The sequence below is a fragment of the Lathyrus oleraceus genome, chromosome 4, assembly GCF_024323335.1.
Source record: "Lathyrus oleraceus cultivar Zhongwan6 chromosome 4, CAAS_Psat_ZW6_1.0, whole genome shotgun sequence".
Classification (NCBI taxonomy): domain Eukaryota; kingdom Viridiplantae; phylum Streptophyta; class Magnoliopsida; order Fabales; family Fabaceae; genus Lathyrus; species Lathyrus oleraceus.
The window spans coordinates 162827763-162848399 of NC_066582.1; the positions used below are offsets into that span (position 1 = coordinate 162827763).

General features: G+C 35.0%; 1 protein-coding gene across 1 annotated transcript; it reads right to left on the minus strand.

The window, feature by feature from the left end:
- Nucleotides 1–3448: 3448 nt before the first annotated feature.
- Nucleotides 3449–5041, minus strand: LOC127136515 (uncharacterized). The gene has a single exon (XM_051063063.1). The coding sequence runs from the start codon at nucleotides 5039–5041 to the stop codon at nucleotides 3449–3451; it is 1593 nt and encodes a 530-aa protein (XP_050919020.1).
- Between the last annotated feature and the right edge of the window lie 15596 nt (nucleotides 5042–20637).

Here is a 20637-nt window from a genome sequence, read left to right on the forward strand (position 1 = left end):
TCATTATTCATTAACGAGCTTAGTGGTTAAAAAGAGATTACAATCAAAACCAAGCCTCTTCAATTGTTGCATGAGTTTAGAACTGTATAAAGAGATTCAACCGAGGACCGGTTGAAACAGCAAGGATAGAGAAGCTAAAGAAATTGGTAATACCAGTTGTTCATTATTGGATTACATTTTATAGGAAAGATATTTTGATTTTAAATTCCATTTATGCTTTCATTGCGTTCTGCTAGCTTCTGCAATATTTGGGTTTATGTCCTTTAAATAACTCAAGCTTTGCTTGAACCTGACATATGTTAGTTTTCCTGTGTTTATGTCCTTTAAAAACTATATGATGGCATCTCAGTAGAAAGATGGAAGTAGATTTTGTTGAAAATATGCATAAATTGTTTACACTAGTTTTATAAATTGGTGTTTGTTAAAAATAAGTTAAAGGTAAATTGATTTATTTTATATCATCTAATTCAAAGGTAAATTTTGAAAATTAATGATTAGATGCTTGGAGAAAAACGGTTCGGTATGTAATTACAATTTATCAAAATAGGTTTCAATGAAAACATTATTTTTTTTTAATGATTTGATGCAAAATTTTCATTATTTTATTTGTTTTTTTTTCCTTTCCTTTGTTTTATGTTAATTATAATTGATAATAATTTTGGTTTTGGTCCCAATTTACTTTAGATATTTGCGTCACCTAGTACCTATTGTACCAATTTTTCCTTAAGAGTTTCATGTGTTTTGTTGGGCTCTAAGTCCATTGCTATGTGCACCCATTGTTTTTGTGTATTGAATTTTCGATTCGATTTCGTGTTGTTACCGGTTGTTTTTTATTTGATTTATGACATTATAATGAGTTGATTCATTGAAAATCATGTATTTCGATGTTGTTGTTGCTCATTATGATAAATCGGATTTTTGATCCGCGGATTCGGAAATTTTATGTCGATATGCCGCCCAAATTCCAATACATCAATAGAATATTTTTACCGCGTTATGATTTTGCGTATGACGTTACTCATATGGTCATTGCGTACGAATCGGTTTTTGAGCACATTATCGTTTTGAATCAACATTGTTACTTATTCCATTTTCATTATAATCAAAATAATTAATTAATTTTTGTTTAATTAATTTTTGTTTAATTAATTAATTTGGATTAATTAATTTTAATTAACTTGATTATTTGATTTAATTAAATAATTTTGATAGTTAATTTTAATTAACTTAGTTAGTCGATTTAACCGAATTTTAATAAATTAATTTTGCTAATTAAATGTTGATCGATTTATTTCACCATCGTCTCGACAATTATTTCCAGACCATAAACTATTAAAACCAAATAATTCTCGATTCGATATCGAGCCTCCATTTTCAAACACCTTTGTAAGTCGATTGCTTTTAAGCATAGCCATCAACCTCACATAGCTTACTCTTGGGCTTTCTTACAATGAGACCTATTCGATTATACTTTATCGAGTAGATGACTGACTCACTAAATAAAATTTAATCCATTCGTAAACATAAATTTTAAACCTCGATCCAACATCGAGTATTCTTTATTAAAATTAAATTAAAATACCTAATCACAATTAAATACTATTTCATTTAGAAATAAAAAAGGAGATGATTTTGAGCCTTCAACTTCTCTCCTCAATTGATTAAATACGAGTTCTCTTACTCGGTTAGTCGAACAATTGTCATTTTTCCATAAACGTATAACTTAATCAAATCATTTTCATAATGAACTATAAGGGAGATGGTCTTGAGCCTTCGATTCCTCTCCTCAAATGTTTGGATGTGAGTTCTCTTACTCGGTCATTCGAATATTTTACGTTTACCTTAAAACATATCAACCATATATAAACTTATTTTCATAATCAATCAGATGAAAAAGAAAATGGTATAGAGTCTTTTATTCTCTTTTCCCGACTATTAGGATACGAGTTGTCTTACTCGACCATCCGAGTATTCGTCATCCATTCAAAACACCTTAATCATCATTAAAATCCTTTTACAGGTAAAGATGAAAAAGAAAGTGGTCTAGAGTCTTCTATTCCCTTTCTCGATTATTAGGATACAAGTTGTCTTACTCTACTATCCGAGTAATCGTCATACATTTAAAAATACTTTAACTATTATCAAACTCCTTTTACAATTAAGGATGAAAATGGAGATGGCCTAGAGTCTTCGATTCCTCTCCTCAATTATTAGGATACGAGTTTCTTTACTCGACTATCCGAGTAATCATCATCCAACAAAAATATCTCAACACAACCAATCTATCTTTTCTCGCCCTCGTGCGATCGAAACCAATCAAAACATTCAAACATATTAATCCAACTTGTCACCCTCGTGTGACCAAAACTCTTTTTAAAAAGAACACTGTTTAATCCTTTCTAACGCGCACAACAAACTAGTGCTTAAGCCTCCGCCGAGAGTAGATAAGCTAACGTTTAGCCTTTAGAACGCGATCTAAACAGTTGTTCGGTAAAAGATACCAACAAACCGTAGTTCCCCGAACTACGAATGCTCTGATTTCCTTATTTAAGGATACGTAGGCAGGATATTGTTGTATCTTCGCGAGCACACTAATAAAAAACCTCCCCTTTCTCCTTTCTGAGGTTCTCATCCATTTCTATTTTCAATATTTTATAACCCAAAGATGACAAACAAACATGAATTAACACTCGAAACACAAATTAGAATTAAAAGGTTCCCGTTGAGTACAACGGACGTGAGGGGTGCTAATACCTTCCCCTTGCGTAATCAACTCCCGAACCCGAATATGGTTGCGACGACCATTATTCTATTATTCAAAAGGTTTTATCGATATTTTCTTATTCCTTCATTGGGATAAATAAAGTTCGGTGGCGACTCTGTTGGAACATTAAATATTTTCCGCGACCATCACGAGGAATTGTATTTTTCGAGAGCGACAGTACCATTTTTGTTTCATCCTTTGTTATCATCAAAATCTTAGAGATACATTGTAGAACTAAATTTGTTCTTACCATCTCCCCCTTTTTGATGAGGACAAAACAAGTCAGAATAATGATGAAACAGTACGAATATCTTAGAACCAGATAAAGGGAATGAACTCCCCCTAAGTTAGATTATCAAATTTAACAGAAGTTCTTACCGGACCTTCCTTGTGTGGAGTTAGTTTTGTACCTTAGCTATTTTCCTGCATAACTTTAGTTGTCATAAGTTATTAATATTTATTAATGTTTGTAGTGCCTTGAGAGGTTTTAGATATATTTTTATCATAGCTGTTTTTAGTTCTCCCCCTTTTTGTCAGAATCAAAAAAGACTAAGAAAAAAAAAGGCAAGAACGGATATTTATATAATAGAGAAAAACAAGTACAAATAGGCAGCAAAGAAGGCATAGATCAGAAGGCAAGAAAAAACATCAGAAAGAAAAGCAACAAACAAATAGCCTAAGTGCCTAAGGGTTTCGGGGCGGAGGCATCCGTTGGAGTAGCTGAGGCAACATGTTCTGAATGTTGGTGTTGACGGAATCCTGGTGATCCAGCTTGGCTCGTACTACTTGTTGTTCCTTTTGCAATTCCCCTAGAGTCTTTAAGACCAGAGGGGCAAAACCAGAGTTTGATTGCTCCCCCTGAGTCAAAGCATCAGCCCTGGCCTTGGCAGCTTCCTCTGCAGCAATGCGTGTTGCTTCTTTAGCGTCGGTTTTTGCTTTTGCCTCAGCCTCAGCAGCAGCAGCCTTTTCTTCAGCTTCTCTGATCCTTTTCTCTTCTTCCAGGCGAGCTTTCTCTTCTACTTCCTTCTTGGCTTGTTCCTCAACCTCTATGTCCAAGAGAGCTTGTAGCCTAAAACCAGCATCTCTAATGAAGTCGTTGCGGACTTGTTTAGAGAGGCCTTTAAGTTTGAAGGCTTCAGAGGTCATCCAACTGATCACTCTGTTCCAGTGGATCCTTACTGCAGAGGGATCATCATTGATGGCAGAGTTGATAGTCAGAGACTTGATCTTTTCTACTGAAGACTCTGCAAAAACATTTATTGCTTCTTCTAGGGTAGGGAAGGCAGATTCGGGTTCAGAGGCAAAGGTTGGGGAGGATGGAGAAGGTGGATTGGTGTTATCAAGATTTAGAATGGGAGTGATGGTGGCAACGGATGTTGGTGGTGTGGGAATAGCAGAGGGGGAAGGTGTTGTTTGTTTAGGTTGTGGATTTAGTTGAGGTTCAGATGGTGAGTGGATTGGTTGTTCAGGAGGTGGATTTGGTTGAGGTTCAGATGGTGGTGTTTGAGGTTCATATGTAGGTGGATATTGTTGTTCAGGGGGTGGAGAAGTGACTTCTGGTTCAGGTTCAGTTTGTGATGGTTGTTGAGAGGCCAGAGCACGAGTGTGAAGTTGAGCTAGAGTGGGGGGTTGGGGGTCATAGGGTTCGTTGTCAGAGGAAAGGACATAGTATGATGGGGATTGAGGTGAGGATGATGATGAAGGTGGGGTAGTTTCATTCAGCATTTCTGCTTCAGAAACGGGTAGTGTGGTGGTAGCAAGGTTGAATTTTAGAAAGGGTGGGTTAGATGCTCTGGTGGTTGAGGGGGGTGTTTCAGATGAGGTGTAGATAGGAGTGGTTTGGGGAAGAGAAGAAGCAATAGGTTTAAGTTTTACAGAGCGGGAAAGAGGTATAGACTTACTTGGAGAGTCAACTAGAGGGACTAGAGGTCTTGACCCAGAAGATTCTCCCAACTTTGCTTTCTTTGCCTTCTTGGACTTCTTAGAGGGCTCTCGCGTCCTTTTCATGAAGTGTGGTGGATGCTCAGGTAGCCAGTCCACTGAGAACTCGGAGATGTCCACCCCTTGGTTAGCAAGATCTTGTAGATAGTAAGCTACCACTTGTGAAGGGTCAGTCTTGGAGAACAAATAGAGAGCGTTGGGAATCTTCCTCTGATGCTTGAGTGTTTCCCAGGAAGTGTTCAGAGTTGGTTTAGCTCTGACTTGATCAATCATCCCCATGCTCTTCAGATTCCGAGCATTCAGAGGTCTCCCAATGTCAACAGTGACATCCTCCATTAGATTATGACGAATCAAGTGATCCACTAAGCCACTCTCGATTAGAACATCTGAGATAAGTATTCCCAGAGGGATGTAGTTTTTGGTCTTCATGTTGTTTCTGGTATCTTTGACAGAGTCTCTGAGATACTTGAAGAGCAATGCTGGCAGACATAATTTCAGCCCCTTATGGATGTAGTACATAATACATTTCTGATCTGTATTGATGTAGTCAGAGGAGTTTGATGCAGACCGATGATGAATGGTGCCTAGGATAATCTTCAGCCAGATACGGAGGTTCTGATGGAGTTCCTTGTTTTTGGAGTGTTTTCCCTCAGCGTTCTGTTGAAAGATAGTGGGGTTGATTTCCTGGGACAAATATTTTGCCCTAGGGTTGATGTTGTAAATGCGTCTTCCTCCTGTCTTTTCCATATTCAGAAGGGAGGCAATAGATTTCTCAATGATGACTATTTTAACTCCCAGCACGTGAGAGACAATGTAGTGATCATCTGAGTCTGCGAAGCGCCAGAATTCCTTCACCAGATATGTGTACACAGGGCCATAGAGTCTCTGAAAATAGGTTTCCCACCCTAGCATTCTTAAATCTTCAGTTAGGTCTACGCCATTTCTCTTCATGTTCTCAAAATCCACTAGCAATTCGCAAAGTACCTTCATCTTCTCAAAAGGTGTTGCTAGGTGGATGTGAGGTTCACGGTCAAGAATATGGGGTTCCCTGTAGATGGGGGTTGAGACAACGCCAGTGGTTGTTGTTGTTTGTTGAGTAGAAATGGGTGTTTGTTTCGTTGAGTTCATCTGTTGAGAGAAGTTGTAGACAGATTATTGTTGAGCATCCATTTAGAACAATGTTGAAGATGAAAGTTGAACAAAGAACTTGTTGAAGAATGTAGGAACCTTGAAGAAGATGATGAAGAACTTAGAGAAGAAGGGTTTGTGTAGGGCATGAGTGTAAAATGTGAGAGTGTGATGTATGAAATGAATTTATACCCACATAGATGCATGCAAAACGACATCATTAGAAGTAGTTTAGATGTTGAGTAATTTAAATGCAGCAGGTTAACCAAGTTTGCACGTTTGAAGGAGAATGATTGCAGCCCATGATGGAGGTCTAATCCCCAAATCAGCATATTGCTCGAGGAGATTTCAAGAGTCTGTCTCTTGATTTTTGCTAGACAGCTGTCTAGAAGTTTTAAGGTCAGAAGCATGAGGCTCCACGTGTTACTTTATCTGATCTTCAGGAATACCAAGGGGTTGGGTCCTGGGGATTTCTGATTCAGATGACTCTTAACTGGTAAAAGCATCAAAGTAAAATCCAGATACCAGATGTTTTAATTCAGAGTCTTATTCTTCTATTTCAGAGAAGCACATTTATTCTGGAAAAATTTGAATGTTAATATTTTTTAAAATAAAAGAGAATTTGTCTTCAGCGAGGGGTTTAGTAAAGATGTCAGCCCATTGATGGTTTGTATCAATAAATTTTAATGAAATTACCCCTTTCTGAACATAGTCTCTAATGAAGTGATGTTTCATTTCTATGTGCTTGGCTCTGGAATGCATGATAGGATTCTTACTTAAACAAATGGTCGCAGTATTATCATAAAAGATAGGAATGTTACTCTCAAATATCAGAAGGTCTTCAAGTTGATTTTTCATCCAGAGCATCTGAGTAGTGCAAAGTGACGCTGATATATATTTTGCTTCTGCAGTGGACAGGGAAATGATTGATTGCCTTTTGCTGGCCCAAGATATAAGATTAATTCCCAAGAACTGACAGTTCTCAGATGTACTTTTACGTTCCATTATGTCCCCTGCATAATCTGCATCACAGTAACCAGAGAGCTTATACTCTGATGTTTTCTCATACATCAGGCCAAGGTTAGGGGTTCCTTTCAGATACCTGAGGATTCTTTTAACAGATGTTAAATGAGATTCCCTGGGATCTGATTGCAATCTGGCACAGAGACATACACTAAACAAAATATCAGGGCGAGTGGCCGTCAGATAGAGAAAAGAACCTATCATACCACGATAGAGCTTCTGACAAACCTTCTGGCTAGTTTCTTCTTTCTCTAGAATGTAGGTTGGATGTATTGGTGTCTTAGCAGGTTTGCATTCATCCATTTCAAATTTCTTCAGAATGTCTTTTATGTACTTACTTTGATATATGTAGGTAGTTTTTATAGCTTGACTGGTTTGAATCCCTAGAAAGAACTTTATTTCTTGCATCAAGCTCATTTCAAATTCTGCCTACATTAGCTCAGAGAATTCTTGACATACATAAGGGTTAGCTGAACCAAAAATAATGTCATCAACATATATCGGGCATATCATGAGATCATTTTTAATGTTTTTACAGAAGACTGTGGAGTCAACCTTTCCTCTAATAAAATCATGTTCCATAAGAAAGTTACTTAATCTTTCATACCAAGCCCTATGAGCTTGTTTTAGTCCATACAGTGATTTCTTAAGTTTAAAAACGTGTTCTAGACATTTAGAGTTTTCAAAGCCTGGAGGTTAATTAACATAAACTTCTTTTGATATATAACCATTAAGGAATGCACTCTTGACATCCATTTGATATAGTTTGATGGAATGATTTACAGCAAATGAAACAAGTAAGCGAATAGATTATAAACTGGCGACTGGGGCAAAGGTTTTGTTGTAGTCAATGCCTTCTTGTTGACTATACCCCTGTGCCACCAGTCGTGCTTGGTTTCTAACTACTTCTCCATTTTCATTCATTTTGTTTCTGAACACCCATCTGGTTCCAATAATGTGAGTTCCTTTAAGCTTTGGAACGAGATCCCAGACGCCATTCTTAGAGAATTTATCTAGTTATTCTTTCATAGCTAGAACCCGTTTGTTGTCATGAAGTGCCTCATCACAAGAGGTAGGCTCAATCAGAGATACTAGTCCTAGAGGAGTTTCTTCAGATACTTTGAATGTTGACCTAGTTCTGACAGGTTCATCTTTGTTTCCCAGAATCAAATCTTCAAAGATATTGGGGTGACTTCTTGATCGTTTCTGGATAGTTAAGGCTTCAATTGCATCTGGACTTTGTTTATCAGATACTTCTGGTGCTTTAGTCTTTTCGTCAGATCCTGCAAGAGTGATCTCCAAACCTGCAAGTTTCTCAACTAGCTTTGAATTTTCAGGGTCAAGCTTATCATCAAATCTAACATGTATTGATTTTTCCATAATTTTGGTTTCTGTGTTGTATACTCTGTAGCCTTTAGAGCATTCTGAGTATCCTAACATAATACCTTTTTGTGCTTTTGAATCAAACTTGTTCAGATGTTCTTTAGTATTGAGAATAAAACAAGAGCATCCAAAAGGATGGAAATACGAAATGTTGGGTTTTCTTCCCTTACACAGTTCATAGGGAGTCTTTTCCAGAATAGGTCTTATAGAGATTCTATTATGAATATAACATGTTGTATTTCCTACTTCAGCCCAAAAGTGCTTAGCCACATTTGTTTCATTGATCATGGTTCTGGCCATCTCTTGGAGTGTCCTATTCTTCCTCTCTACAACTACATTTTGTTGTGGAGTTCTAGGGCAGGAGAAATCATGGGATATTCCATTAGAGTCAAATAGTTCCTCAAAAAATTTATTGTCAAATTCGCCACCATGATCACTTCTGACTCTGATGATTTTAGACTCAAATTCGTTTTGCACTTTGGAACAAAAGCTAGTGAATACATAGTGAGACTCACTTTTGTGCTTTAGGAATTTTACCCATGTCCAGCGACTAAAATCATCAATAATAACTAGTCCATACTTCTTTCCATTGACTGACGTTGTCTTAACAGGTCCAAACAGGTCAATGTGAAGAAGTTCCAGAGGCTTAGAGGTAGAAATAATATTTTTCTTTTTGAAAGTTATTTTCGAAAATTTTCCTTTCTAACATGCCTCACACAGAGATTCTAAAGAATACTTCAGTTTAGGTAGACCTCTAACTAACTCGAGTTTATTTAGCTGAGAGAGTTTTCTCATGCTAATGTGGCCCAAGCGTCTATGCCATACCCATTGCTCTTCATGAACAGACATCAGACATTTTACATTTTGATTTTTAAGGTCTGAAAGATTTATTTTGTAAATATTGTTTTTCCTCTTGCCAGTGAATAAAATTGTTCCATTGTTCTAATTAATTGCTTTACATGTTTTTTGATTGAAGATTACATCATAACCGTTATCACTTAATTGACTTATTGATAACAGGTTATGCATTAATCCTTCTACATAGAGAACATCAGATATAGAGGAAAGAGTTCCATTACCAATAGTTCCGGAGCCTCTTATTCTTCCTTTCTGATTTCCTCCGAAACCTACGAAGCCAGCGTCTTTAAGTTCCAGGCTTTGGAACATATACTTTCTTCCCGTCATGTGTCGCGAGCATCCAGAGTCCAGGTACCATGATTGGTGTCTTAACTCTGCTGCATAAGATATCTGCAACTTAAACAATCTTATCCTTTGGTACCCAGAATCTTTTTGGTCCTTTGTGATTAATTTTCCTAGAGTTTCTTAGAACTTTGGGTTTTCTAGCATTATCAAAACGTTGTGCTTGTGTATGTGTGTAGTGATAAGAAAAAGGAGATTTAGGTTTGTCATCTGTAGAAGACTTATCTTCACTAGGGACATACCTTATTCCTTTTTTATTATTCTAACTTACTCCATAAATCATGGATGTCATTCTGCTTCTTTCTATCCAATTTTTCAGAAACTTTTGAAAAGATTTTTCATATTCATATATTATTGTGTTAGAAGTTTGTGGGGCTTGAGATAGTGCTTCTTCAAGTTTTAAATATTGTTTATTTGTGGAGTCTCTCTCTTTTATCAAAGTTTGATTTTCATCTTTTAGTTCTGAAGCAGTCATCTCAAGCTTATCACATTCTTCGATGGTTCTTTCAAGAACCCCTTTTAAAGCCTAAAATTTTTGTTTAAGTTTCTGATATGAGTTTAAAGTTTCAGAAAAGCATGATTCAAGGTCAGAGCGAGAAATATCAGAAAATACCTCTTCAGGATCAGATTCTCTATCTGATGAATTTCCATAGGTGATAGCCATGAATGTAACATTTGCCCGCTCTTCATAGTCTGATTCAGAGGAATCAGGTTCACTGTCGTCCAGGTGGCCATTAGTCCCTTTTTGGTTTTGAATGAGCTTTTCTTGAAGCTTTCTCTTTTGGAGCTCTCTTTTTTCAGCTTTGGACATTCGTTTCTGTAATGACCTGTTTCCTTACATTCATAGCATGTTATGTCTTTGTTTGACTTACCTCTGAAGGTTGATTCTGAGCGATCTCCCTTGGATCTTGGTCTTCTGAAGTTGTTATTCCTTTTTCTCCAGAGTTGTTTTACTCTTCTGGTCAAAAGGGATAACTCTTCTTCATTGTCAGAGTCTTCCTTTTCAGAGTCGTCATTGCCTTCCTCTTGTTCTTCTTTTGAGGCTCATCTTTCTCAAGTTCTATCTCATGACTTCTGAGTGAACTGACGAGTTCCTCAAGGCTGATATTGTTCAGATCTTTTGATAGCTTTAATGTTGTGACCATTGGTCTCCACTTTTTTAGCAAGCTTCTGGCTATCTTTTTTACATGATATGTAGTTGTGTAGCCTTTGTACAGAACTTTGAGTCCTGCAATTAAAGTTTGAAATCTAGAAAACATTACCTCTACAGCTTCATCGTCCTCCATCTTGAATGCTTCATACTTCTGAATTAGAGCCAGAGTCTTTGTCTCTTTGACTTGAGAATTTCCTTCATGAGTCATCCTCAGGGAGTCAAGTATTTCTTTAGATGTTTCCCTGTTGGTGATCTTTTCATATTCATTGTAAGAAATGGCATTCAACAGTATAGTTTTGGCTTTGTGATGGTTTTTGAAGCCGCGCTTCTGATCATCTCTCATTTTGCTTCTGGCAATGGCAACGCCAGCGTTAGACACAGGAGGTGTGTAGTTGATTGTGACTATGTCCCATAGATCAGCATCATAGCCCAGAAAGAAACTTTCAATTCTATCATTCCAATAATCAATTTTTTCTCCATCAAAGATTGGAGGTTTAGCATTGTAACTATCTCTTTCGTTGGTGTTGGCCATAATGTTTTTCTCACGCTGGATCTCTCTACACTGTTAAGTGTTTTGATTAGAAAATCAATAACAGAGCCGAAGCTCTGATACTAATTAAAGGTAGAGAAAAACAAGAAAGGGGGTTTGAATTATTTTGGAAAATAAAACTTTTTACGAACTAAGACATACGCAGAATAAAAAGGTTCAACACAGAATTTTATACTAGTTCGCTTGAAATTCAAAGCTACTCCAGTTCACCTGGCAAGGTGATTTCGCCTTCAAAAAGGACTTAATTCACTAATCTTGAAAGATTACACAACCAAACGTCTAAGAGAATTAATCCCTTAGTCCTCTCAAGTATTCAGACTACACAGAGTCACTTGAGGAACTATCTCAGTAATGATATGATTAGTAATACACAGTGCTTCTAACAATAAGCAAATATTACAGAATATGATAACAAGAATTTTTCACGTAAGAGCAGCAGCTCGTGAGAGAGTGAAAAAAGGTAATTGAGAAATTGTATTCTTGTGTGTCTCAGTTCTTTCTTGTGAAGCGTTCCATCTCTTTTTATAGGAGGAGGAGGAGACCGTTGGGTGAGTTAATGACAAAATCTTGGTCATTGAAGAGTGATTAAGGTTATTACTCTCTTTATTCTTTCCAGACCAGTGTTGGTCGCGTCATAACTTCCTTCTAGAAATAGTTTCTTTTTATAAGCGAATTTCTTCAACGTTAAGCTTTCTTGAATGAGCGGATCTTAGTCAGAGTCTTATTTCAGCACCTTACGACTTCAGAGGATGCTTGTATCTGACTGTATTCATAGTTTCTCTTTATTCGACTTCTTCAGAGCGTGTCTCTTCAGAGTCTGGATTCATTCTTTTTTTTCGGAGTGTCTGACTTCATTAGTTTTGCTAGTGCCTGTTAGATCAGGGTCAGAACCTTCTGCTTACATTTATTCAGAGTAGTATCTTAGAGCTTAATTCTGTATCTGATGATTGTCTATCTGATTGTTTTGATCAGAGTCCTGCACACTTAGAGAAATTTCGTTAGGGTGCCATTTTTGTTTCATCATTTGTTATCATCAAACTCTTAGAGATACATTGTAGAACTAAATTTGTTCTTACAGATCACACCAAAGGTGCAAACACGTACTTAGAAAGTTTCATCTCATTCGAGAAATTATCGAGAGAAAGGATGTAATAGTTAGTAAAGTTCATACGGATAACAATATTGCTTATCCATTGACTAAACCATTGACTAACCCATTTCCTCAACCCACGCATGAGAGTCATACTAGGTCTATTGGGCTTAAACATATTGGTGAGCGGATTTGATTATTATTATTACTATTATTATTATTATTATTATTATTATTATTATTATTATTATTATTATTATTATTTACTTTTAATTAGTTCACAATTGCAAAGACATTTGATTATGTTCTTATATGTTTATCAATAAAGGTATGATCTTATTTAATCTTTATTAAGTATTAAATAATATATTCAAAGTATCTATAACGTTTGATAGGATTGTCAAATACGTGATTTGACAAATGAAATCCTATCTAGTGAACATGAGTTATAATGTACTTTAGTCCCTAGTTCAAATCATTAAGTTGGATCCAGGGTTTAAGGAGTTTATCATTTATTTTGATAGTTCAAACTCAGATATCAAGAAATGACTTGAAGGTTGATAAGGGTGACCTTAGGTGTCACCATATCATCGATTTGGACATTGAGGCGCTTAAGGAATTTGAAGATTACACAGTTGTTCTTAGACGAGTGGGAGAATAAAGTATTTTTTCCTTCAATCAAGTGTAATAATCGAAATATAATTGGAAAATGATGGAGATAAAATATTCATTAATATTAGGTGATCATAATGCTTTGTTAGAAGCCAATTATATTTTATTAGACAAAGAGATTGGACTAATTACTAATATTATTGGATCCTATGAGGTCATACATATAGTAACATAAGGATTAAATTAGGAGGTTATGGATTGGAAAATAAATAATATAAATAAAGCTTATTAAGTCACATATGTATGACATTATGAGCTTAATCAATTCTCATCTATTTAACTCTATATAAGATAGAGGATACATGGGGAAAGAAGATATATGATTGCATTCTCTTCCTCCCATCTTTAGCTTAAACTAAAGAGATGAACTTATTCTCTTCTTCCATACTAGCATATGTGGTGATCCGATTGTTACTCGTGGGCCAACACTATAGGAAATATGCTTGACGTTCTCGAAGTTCTCCATTGGAAGCTATCACCTTCGTGTAATCACGCATCAAAGGTATATAATTTTATATTTTTTTTGAATTTTTTTGTTACTTTAACAAAATAAATGGCAAAAACAAAAACAAAAGTTACACCTGCTCGAATTTGAACCAAGGGCTTGTTCACCGATGAGAACACGAGCAAAAGAGTGTGACACTAAAGCAATGCAATCTTAGGTGAAATATGAATAGAAAAATACATAATACTGTAAATGGTCAATGATTTAAAGGATGTTTTCCTCCCTCAAGTGACACGAATCTCTCTAGACAAATATAGTTTACAAAATAAAAATAATACAAAAATTAGCATGTTTCAAGAGTACAAATTATATGTAAATGATTACTTTATTTTTTTAGCGCTCGACAATAAATTAGGGAATTTTATTTCGTAAAATATTGTTGATTGGTATACTTGATGTGAATGTGTGATTCATGTTAAGATTTCCAAAGTATTTTGAAGGGGATTCGTCAGATTATCCATTTGCAGCCAATTTGGATAAATTGGTGGGGTGAATCGAACATGAAGCTTAGTGTGAACACATGTTTTGAAATTTATTTTTTACAACTTTCATCGAATTATTTTCATCTTCTTGATCTTCTTCTTTAAGTTATGCAATAGATCTCTAACACATGATCCAATAACAATTCCGTCTGAAAAATAGTGTTGCCAACTCTGGTTTACATCCAACACCCCATTAAAAATCCACCTTGCATTAACGATAGTTGTTAAAAAAAACTTTTAACCTTTTGTTATCTCCTGTGCAAAGTTTTTTAAGCTTAAAGCAATGACTTAACTCGCCTTATCCTTGGGTTGACCCAATTGTTAACAAGTGCATGTAAGAATGATGATTGATGGTCATCGTGATAGTTTATGGTGATGACCATTGGTTGTTTATCTATGTAGGAGTGGTTGTCACTGGTAGTTAGATTGGTGATCAATGATGATCAAAATGGTGGTCGACAATAGTCAAATTTTTCGTTGTGATGGTAATAATGATGATTGATGGTGACGATAGTGGTGGTTCAAAGTGGTCAGATTAGAGAACATAAGTCGATAAAATGGTAATCGAAGGTTATCATAAGTGGTGGCCGGAGATGGTCGAAGTGGTCGGAATAATGATCATATGAGTGGTTGGAGTGGTAGTGATTTTAATAATTGTTAGAGTAGTAGTTAACGATAATTGATGGTAATGTCTATAAAATAAACATAATAATCTTAAAAACCTTAATTTTGAATTTCAATAAAAAAATATTAATTAAAATATTGAATCAACTCTATTTTTATCTCACAATTTTTTACTTTATAAATAACTTTTAAAACCAAAAATCAAAATCTCACAACTATTAAAAAGTATTAAGAATGAAAGCCAAGATAAACACATATAACCACTGTTGACAGAGTAAGCCCTAAGAAGAAGTATTATCCATATAAGAAAGAAAGACAAAATAAACAGACAAACTTAACATCACTGTTGAGAGAATTCTTTAGAGATAGCAGCGTTTTATTTATTGAATACATTTCGTAAATAATTTTAATATAAATCCTTCAAAAGTGAATTCGATATTTAAAGGACACAAATATTTCCAAACATCTGGCAGAGCAAATAGGGCTTTTTAAATGGATAATTTCAGCCTTTCTTTTACGGAAAAGATTAAACATATATCAAAAGGAGATAATCATCTCACTTTCTCCTCTTATTTAAAATTAATTAATTTATATTACAATAACATTGTCAATCCATTACAATGATATAAAATTGAGTTCATTACTCAACAAATGATGCTATTAATTAACATATGAACATGATTAATTAAGAAGTAATTTGACATTAATATTTAATTTATAAGTGTGTGTTAGATTTTTCATGTGCGCGTGTAAAAGGTTTATGGATATAAAGATTGTGAATGTGTGGGTGGGGTTAGACGATGGAATATGGACGATGTATACAATGTAATGCTGGTGGTGGGGTCTTGTCTCTTTTGTTCTTGTGTGCTGATTCATTATATGCTAACTATGGTTTATGTCAGTTGATTAAGTTAAGGTTAGAGGTAAGTTTAATCATAATATAATTATTTTATATATAGCTGGAAATTGAAACGTGATGAGGTGCTATCTATAGACTAATATGAATATTTTAATGGTAACATAGTTGCATTCGATAAACGAGGGAGGGAGAGAGAGGGAGGAATTAATGGGTGCAAGTGGGACTATGGGAGATGGTGATACTAAGGCGGGTGGATCCCACTCTTGTCTTCTTTCTCTCCCACCATACATGCACGGATCCCCAATTGGTTTATTTTGCATTTCAACCTTCAAATTGATATCATTATATAAATAAAAATTGAACTTTAATGACAATCATTAAAAGGGTCTTATTAATTTTAAATCAAACGTATATTAATTGAAAACTCAAGATCATGAAAATCCAAATTGAACACAAGATCATGGAATTTCTTTGTTGAATTCTCATCTTGTTGGTAACCGTAAAATGGTCTTCTATTCAAAGCTTTTTTTATACACCTCATGTTTGGAGGACTATGTTATGTCATAGTCTTTCATTTAAAGTGTGGAGTTATGTGCTAGCGAATACAATCATCTGTAAAATGATCTTTGGTAGTTTTGATGCTAATAACACCTATAAGTTAAGATGTGTTGAGGATCGCTGATCAAATAATATTTGATGATGGTGTCTATCAAAGGAACTATATAAAGCCTAATTAGATAGAAGAAACCAAGTCTTAGATGAATTATTGAATGAATGATGAATCTAGTAATGAATCTCAAAGCTTCAAAATTATAAAAGAGAGAAAGTGTGAAAGCTCGACTAATTATGTATCTGAGTGACTAATGTATTGTAAAAATATAAGAGTATTTCCTAAGATACTAAAGAAACTCTCTCACACACACACTAAATATTTTTAAAGCCTCATTACTTTTGTAAAATCACTTGAAAATGTTTTACACGAGTAACTAACTAGTTACTAGCTTGAATAAATTTTTAGGAGTGTGATTTACACTAGATAATCGAATATCACACTAGGGTTAATGAATTATCTCTTTTGTAACGCAACCTGATCTTTTAAAAGGTATTATAATCAATTATTTATGAAGAATTTGAAACCCTTTCATATTCGATTATGAGCATTAAAAAGCTCATGGATCAATTTTTCGTTTTGAGCTACATTTTTTCCTATATAAATGAGGTTTCTCCACATTTCAAATGACACCAGAATTCAGATTTATTTTATCTTTTTCTTATTTTCTCTCTTCTCTCCTTATATTCTTTCACTAAATTCGCCTTAGTGCTATGTGGGTGAAAAATACTTAAAAGAGTTTTTGTTTGTACTGGTGTTCGTGCTTAAGTGTTCTTCATCAAGAGTGTGATTATCTTGTTTGATATTATGGATTCTTGAGATTGTCCTAGTAAAATATTTGTTTGGTTCTTGAGATTGTCCTGGTAAAATCTGTACTTAATTATGGAGATTAGCCAAAAAAATCTCAGATTGGTTCGTGAGCATAGCCGTCAAAACGTCGTTTGGTTTAGGGATCAGACTGTATAAAATCTCTCATTTGTTGTAATTAGTTTTGTGGACATGCCCGTAAAAGCTCAAGCCATTATATTATGAACTCTCAAGAAGAATTTTTTGGGGAGAATTTTTATGGATATGCCCACGAACCGTATTACAACACATGCAAGATTTTATAAAGTTTGATCACCCGAACCAAACATAGCTTTTTATGACTAAGCTCATGAACCAAACAAATATTTTATCGACTAATCTCTAGAAACAAACATGAAATTTACCTGAGACAATATCAAGATCCAAACAAAGATTTTACTTGGAAAACATCAAGAACCTAAAATATCAAACAAGATAATCACACTCTTGATGAAGAACACTTAAGCATGAACACCAATACAAACAAAAACTATCTTAAGTATTTTTCACTCAAAAGACATTAAGGCAACTTTGGTGAAAGAATATAAGAAAGAAATAAGGGGAAAATAAGAAAAGGATGGAAGAAATATGAGTTATCGTGTCATTTGAAATGAGGAGAATTCTCCTTTATATAGGAAAAATGTAGCTTAAAAAGTAAAATGATCATGAGCTTTATAATGCTCATAATTGATTATGGATTGTGTATAATCGATTATGTAGGCTAAATATGAAAGGTTTTCAAATTCTCCATAACTAATCAATTAGATTTGGCCCTGGTGAGCAGGCCATGATGGATGTTGTCTGGTGTGAAATTTCATACTGAATCTCATTCAGATTAATAAAACGAATGTGTGCAACCTCGGTTTTGAATTTGTTTGCCTGCTAATTTAACACACTTTTTAAAATTGATTCAACCAGTTTGTCTATAGATCCGAAAATTTATCTCGGCTGATATTTTAGAAATTATGCGGCATGGAATGCATGCTATGATATGTGGAGATACAAAAGCTATAATGAATGTATCAATTCGGTGATTCGGGGTCAAAATTAAGGCGTGACAGGTGGGTAGCGACCCTTTCCAAGGAAACCCTAGGCCCGGAAGACCTTTTTAAATAGATCTCCCCTCAAGGAGCGGGATGACATACCCCAAGTAGTACATATTCTTAACACCCTAAAGAGCATAACACTCAATACAGGTTTAACATGCGACCATCAGTGAGTGTACGCTTGCCACCAAGCACCAACGATCATCAGTAGGGCCTCTCACCTCACATGAGACAGTCCCCTAAATCACCTCAAATCACCATCATATAGGGCTTCTCGCTGATGGGGTCAACCCTCACCACCAAAACATGCTATAAACCTACTAAGGTCTCTGATTCTCCTTTCCCTTATAAGGTGAACACATACATTCATACTTAGATATAATACTCGAAGAGATTTCATAATTCCTCTCTTTCATAACCTTGAAGCTTCAAGATCCCTTTATAGATTCATCAATGATTCAACATTTTAACTTGGACTTGACTTTATATGTATAATGAGCCTTGATGTTGCTCATTTGATAGTCGTAATTCATTGAGCCCCTAAATATCTATCCATGACAAGTGGAAGTACAACCTCTAATCAGTTACTGCCCCTAAATCTACCAATTTTCAAGGAGAACATTATGATGGATGGTGTGCGCAGATGAAATTCGTATTCAGATTTCAAGATGCGCTTGAAATTGTGAATGATGATTTCTTGGAATTAGAGGCAAATTCCATTGAGGCGCAAAGAGACACTCATAGTGAAATGAGTAAGAATGATGGGAAATACTTGTTCTTGATCCATCGGTGTGTGGATTCAAATGTCTTTGAGAAGATTATTGAGCATGAAAGGACCAAAAATATGTGGGACACTCTTAAGAAGTTGTATGGTGGGAATGAGAAACTAAAGAAAGTAAAGTTGAAATTCTTGAGGAAACAATATGAGAATTTGCAGATGAATGATGGTGAAGAAATAATGGAGTTCTTCTCAAAATTGGTGGTTTGACCAATCAAATGAAGTCATATGGAGAGAAGATTTTAGAAGTGCATAAAGTGGATAAGGTTCTTCTCAACATTGATATGGCCATTGACGAGTCCAAATATTAATTTAAAATGAAGCTTTAAAAATTGCAAGCATCTCTTGAAGTTCATGAGTTGAGGTTAAAATAAACAAATTCAAAGAAGGTTTTTGAACAAGATTTGCATGTCAAGTTCTACAAGAAAATGAAAGAAAACTCCTCAAAGAAAAAAAAGGAAAGAAAAGTGGAATAAGAAATGGAATAAAAGTGATGGTGCAGGAAAGAACTCAAGAAGTCATGGTAAGACAAGCAACAATGGTTCTCATAACAATCAGAAATCCAAAAAGAAGGTAGGGATGAAGGAAGTTCAATTTAATTGTTTACGAATGTTTGGAGTTTGGAAACTATGTTAGGGATTGTTACTTCAACAAAGAATCAAATAAAAAAGACAAGGGTGTAACATAATTTGCTCATGCTGGAAAAAGTGACTCAGAAGAGGTCATTTTGATGGTTGATACATAATTGGCTCAAGAAAAAACCAATGTTCGGTACCCTTACACATGGTGCAACAATCACAGGGATATTAATAAAAATAGGTTCATCAAGATTGATGAATCAGTGAGGAGATCCATTAGAGGTGTAAACAATCGTATGGTTACATTAGAAGGAATGGGAAAACTTCTTGTGAAAAAGAAAGATGAAAAAAGGCTATCATATATGATGTATTGTATGTTCCTTATATGAAAAACACCTTTATCTACTTAGGTCAATTGCTTGACAAAGATTAGTTAGTGAGACTAAAATATAAATAGCTAAAGTGTTTGATGGAAGGTCCAACCTAATCTTTAAGGCACCCTTGTCAATTAACAAGACATTCAAGATTATGATCAACATGTTTGAACATCAATGTCTTGCATCAACTATAATTAGAGATCAAAATTGGACTTGGCATCATAGGTTTGGTCATCTCAATTTTAGGAGTCTCGTCTTAATGCACATGAATAAGATGGTGTATGGCCTTTGTAAGATCATAATTCTAAATTAGTTATGTGATGAGTGATTCATTTCCAAGGAAGAAATAAGGTCATTCAAACAAGACTTAAAGTGACAACAAAAATTGGATATTGTGAACTCATATGTGTGTGGTTCTTTTGATGTGAAGTCACTTGGAGGTAATTGATACTTTTTAACTTTTATATATTAATTTACTAGATATATATGAATTTATCTGTTGGAGAAGAAAAGTGAGGTGTTCACCAATTTCAAGAGATTCAAGTTGTTAGTTAATAATGATGGTGAATGTGTAATCAAAAGGTTGAGAACTAATGGTGGTGTTGAGTACACCTCAACTGAATTTTCCCAGTTTTGTGAAAAGGAAGAGAATGAGCATGAGACTATAAGCATGTTTAAGACAAAGAAAATGTCAAATAAATTATAGGGTGAGTCTACTTTAATTTTTGTCTACATCATCAAGATATCAACAGAGAAATTGTACAACAAGACTCCATGTGAATCTTGGTCAAGCCTGAAACCAATTGTGGGATACTTCAAGATTTTGGATCATTATGTTGCAAACATGTATCTGAGCAACTCAAAAGGAAGCTTGATGATAGAGTTCAAGTCGTGATCTTAGTTGGCTACCATTCCACATGTTCCTACAAATTGTTCTTAGCCAATGAGAACAAGGTGGCGATTAGTATGGATATGAAATTTGATGAAGGTAAAGGATAGAAATGGCCTAACCAAATGTTGGAGGGTGA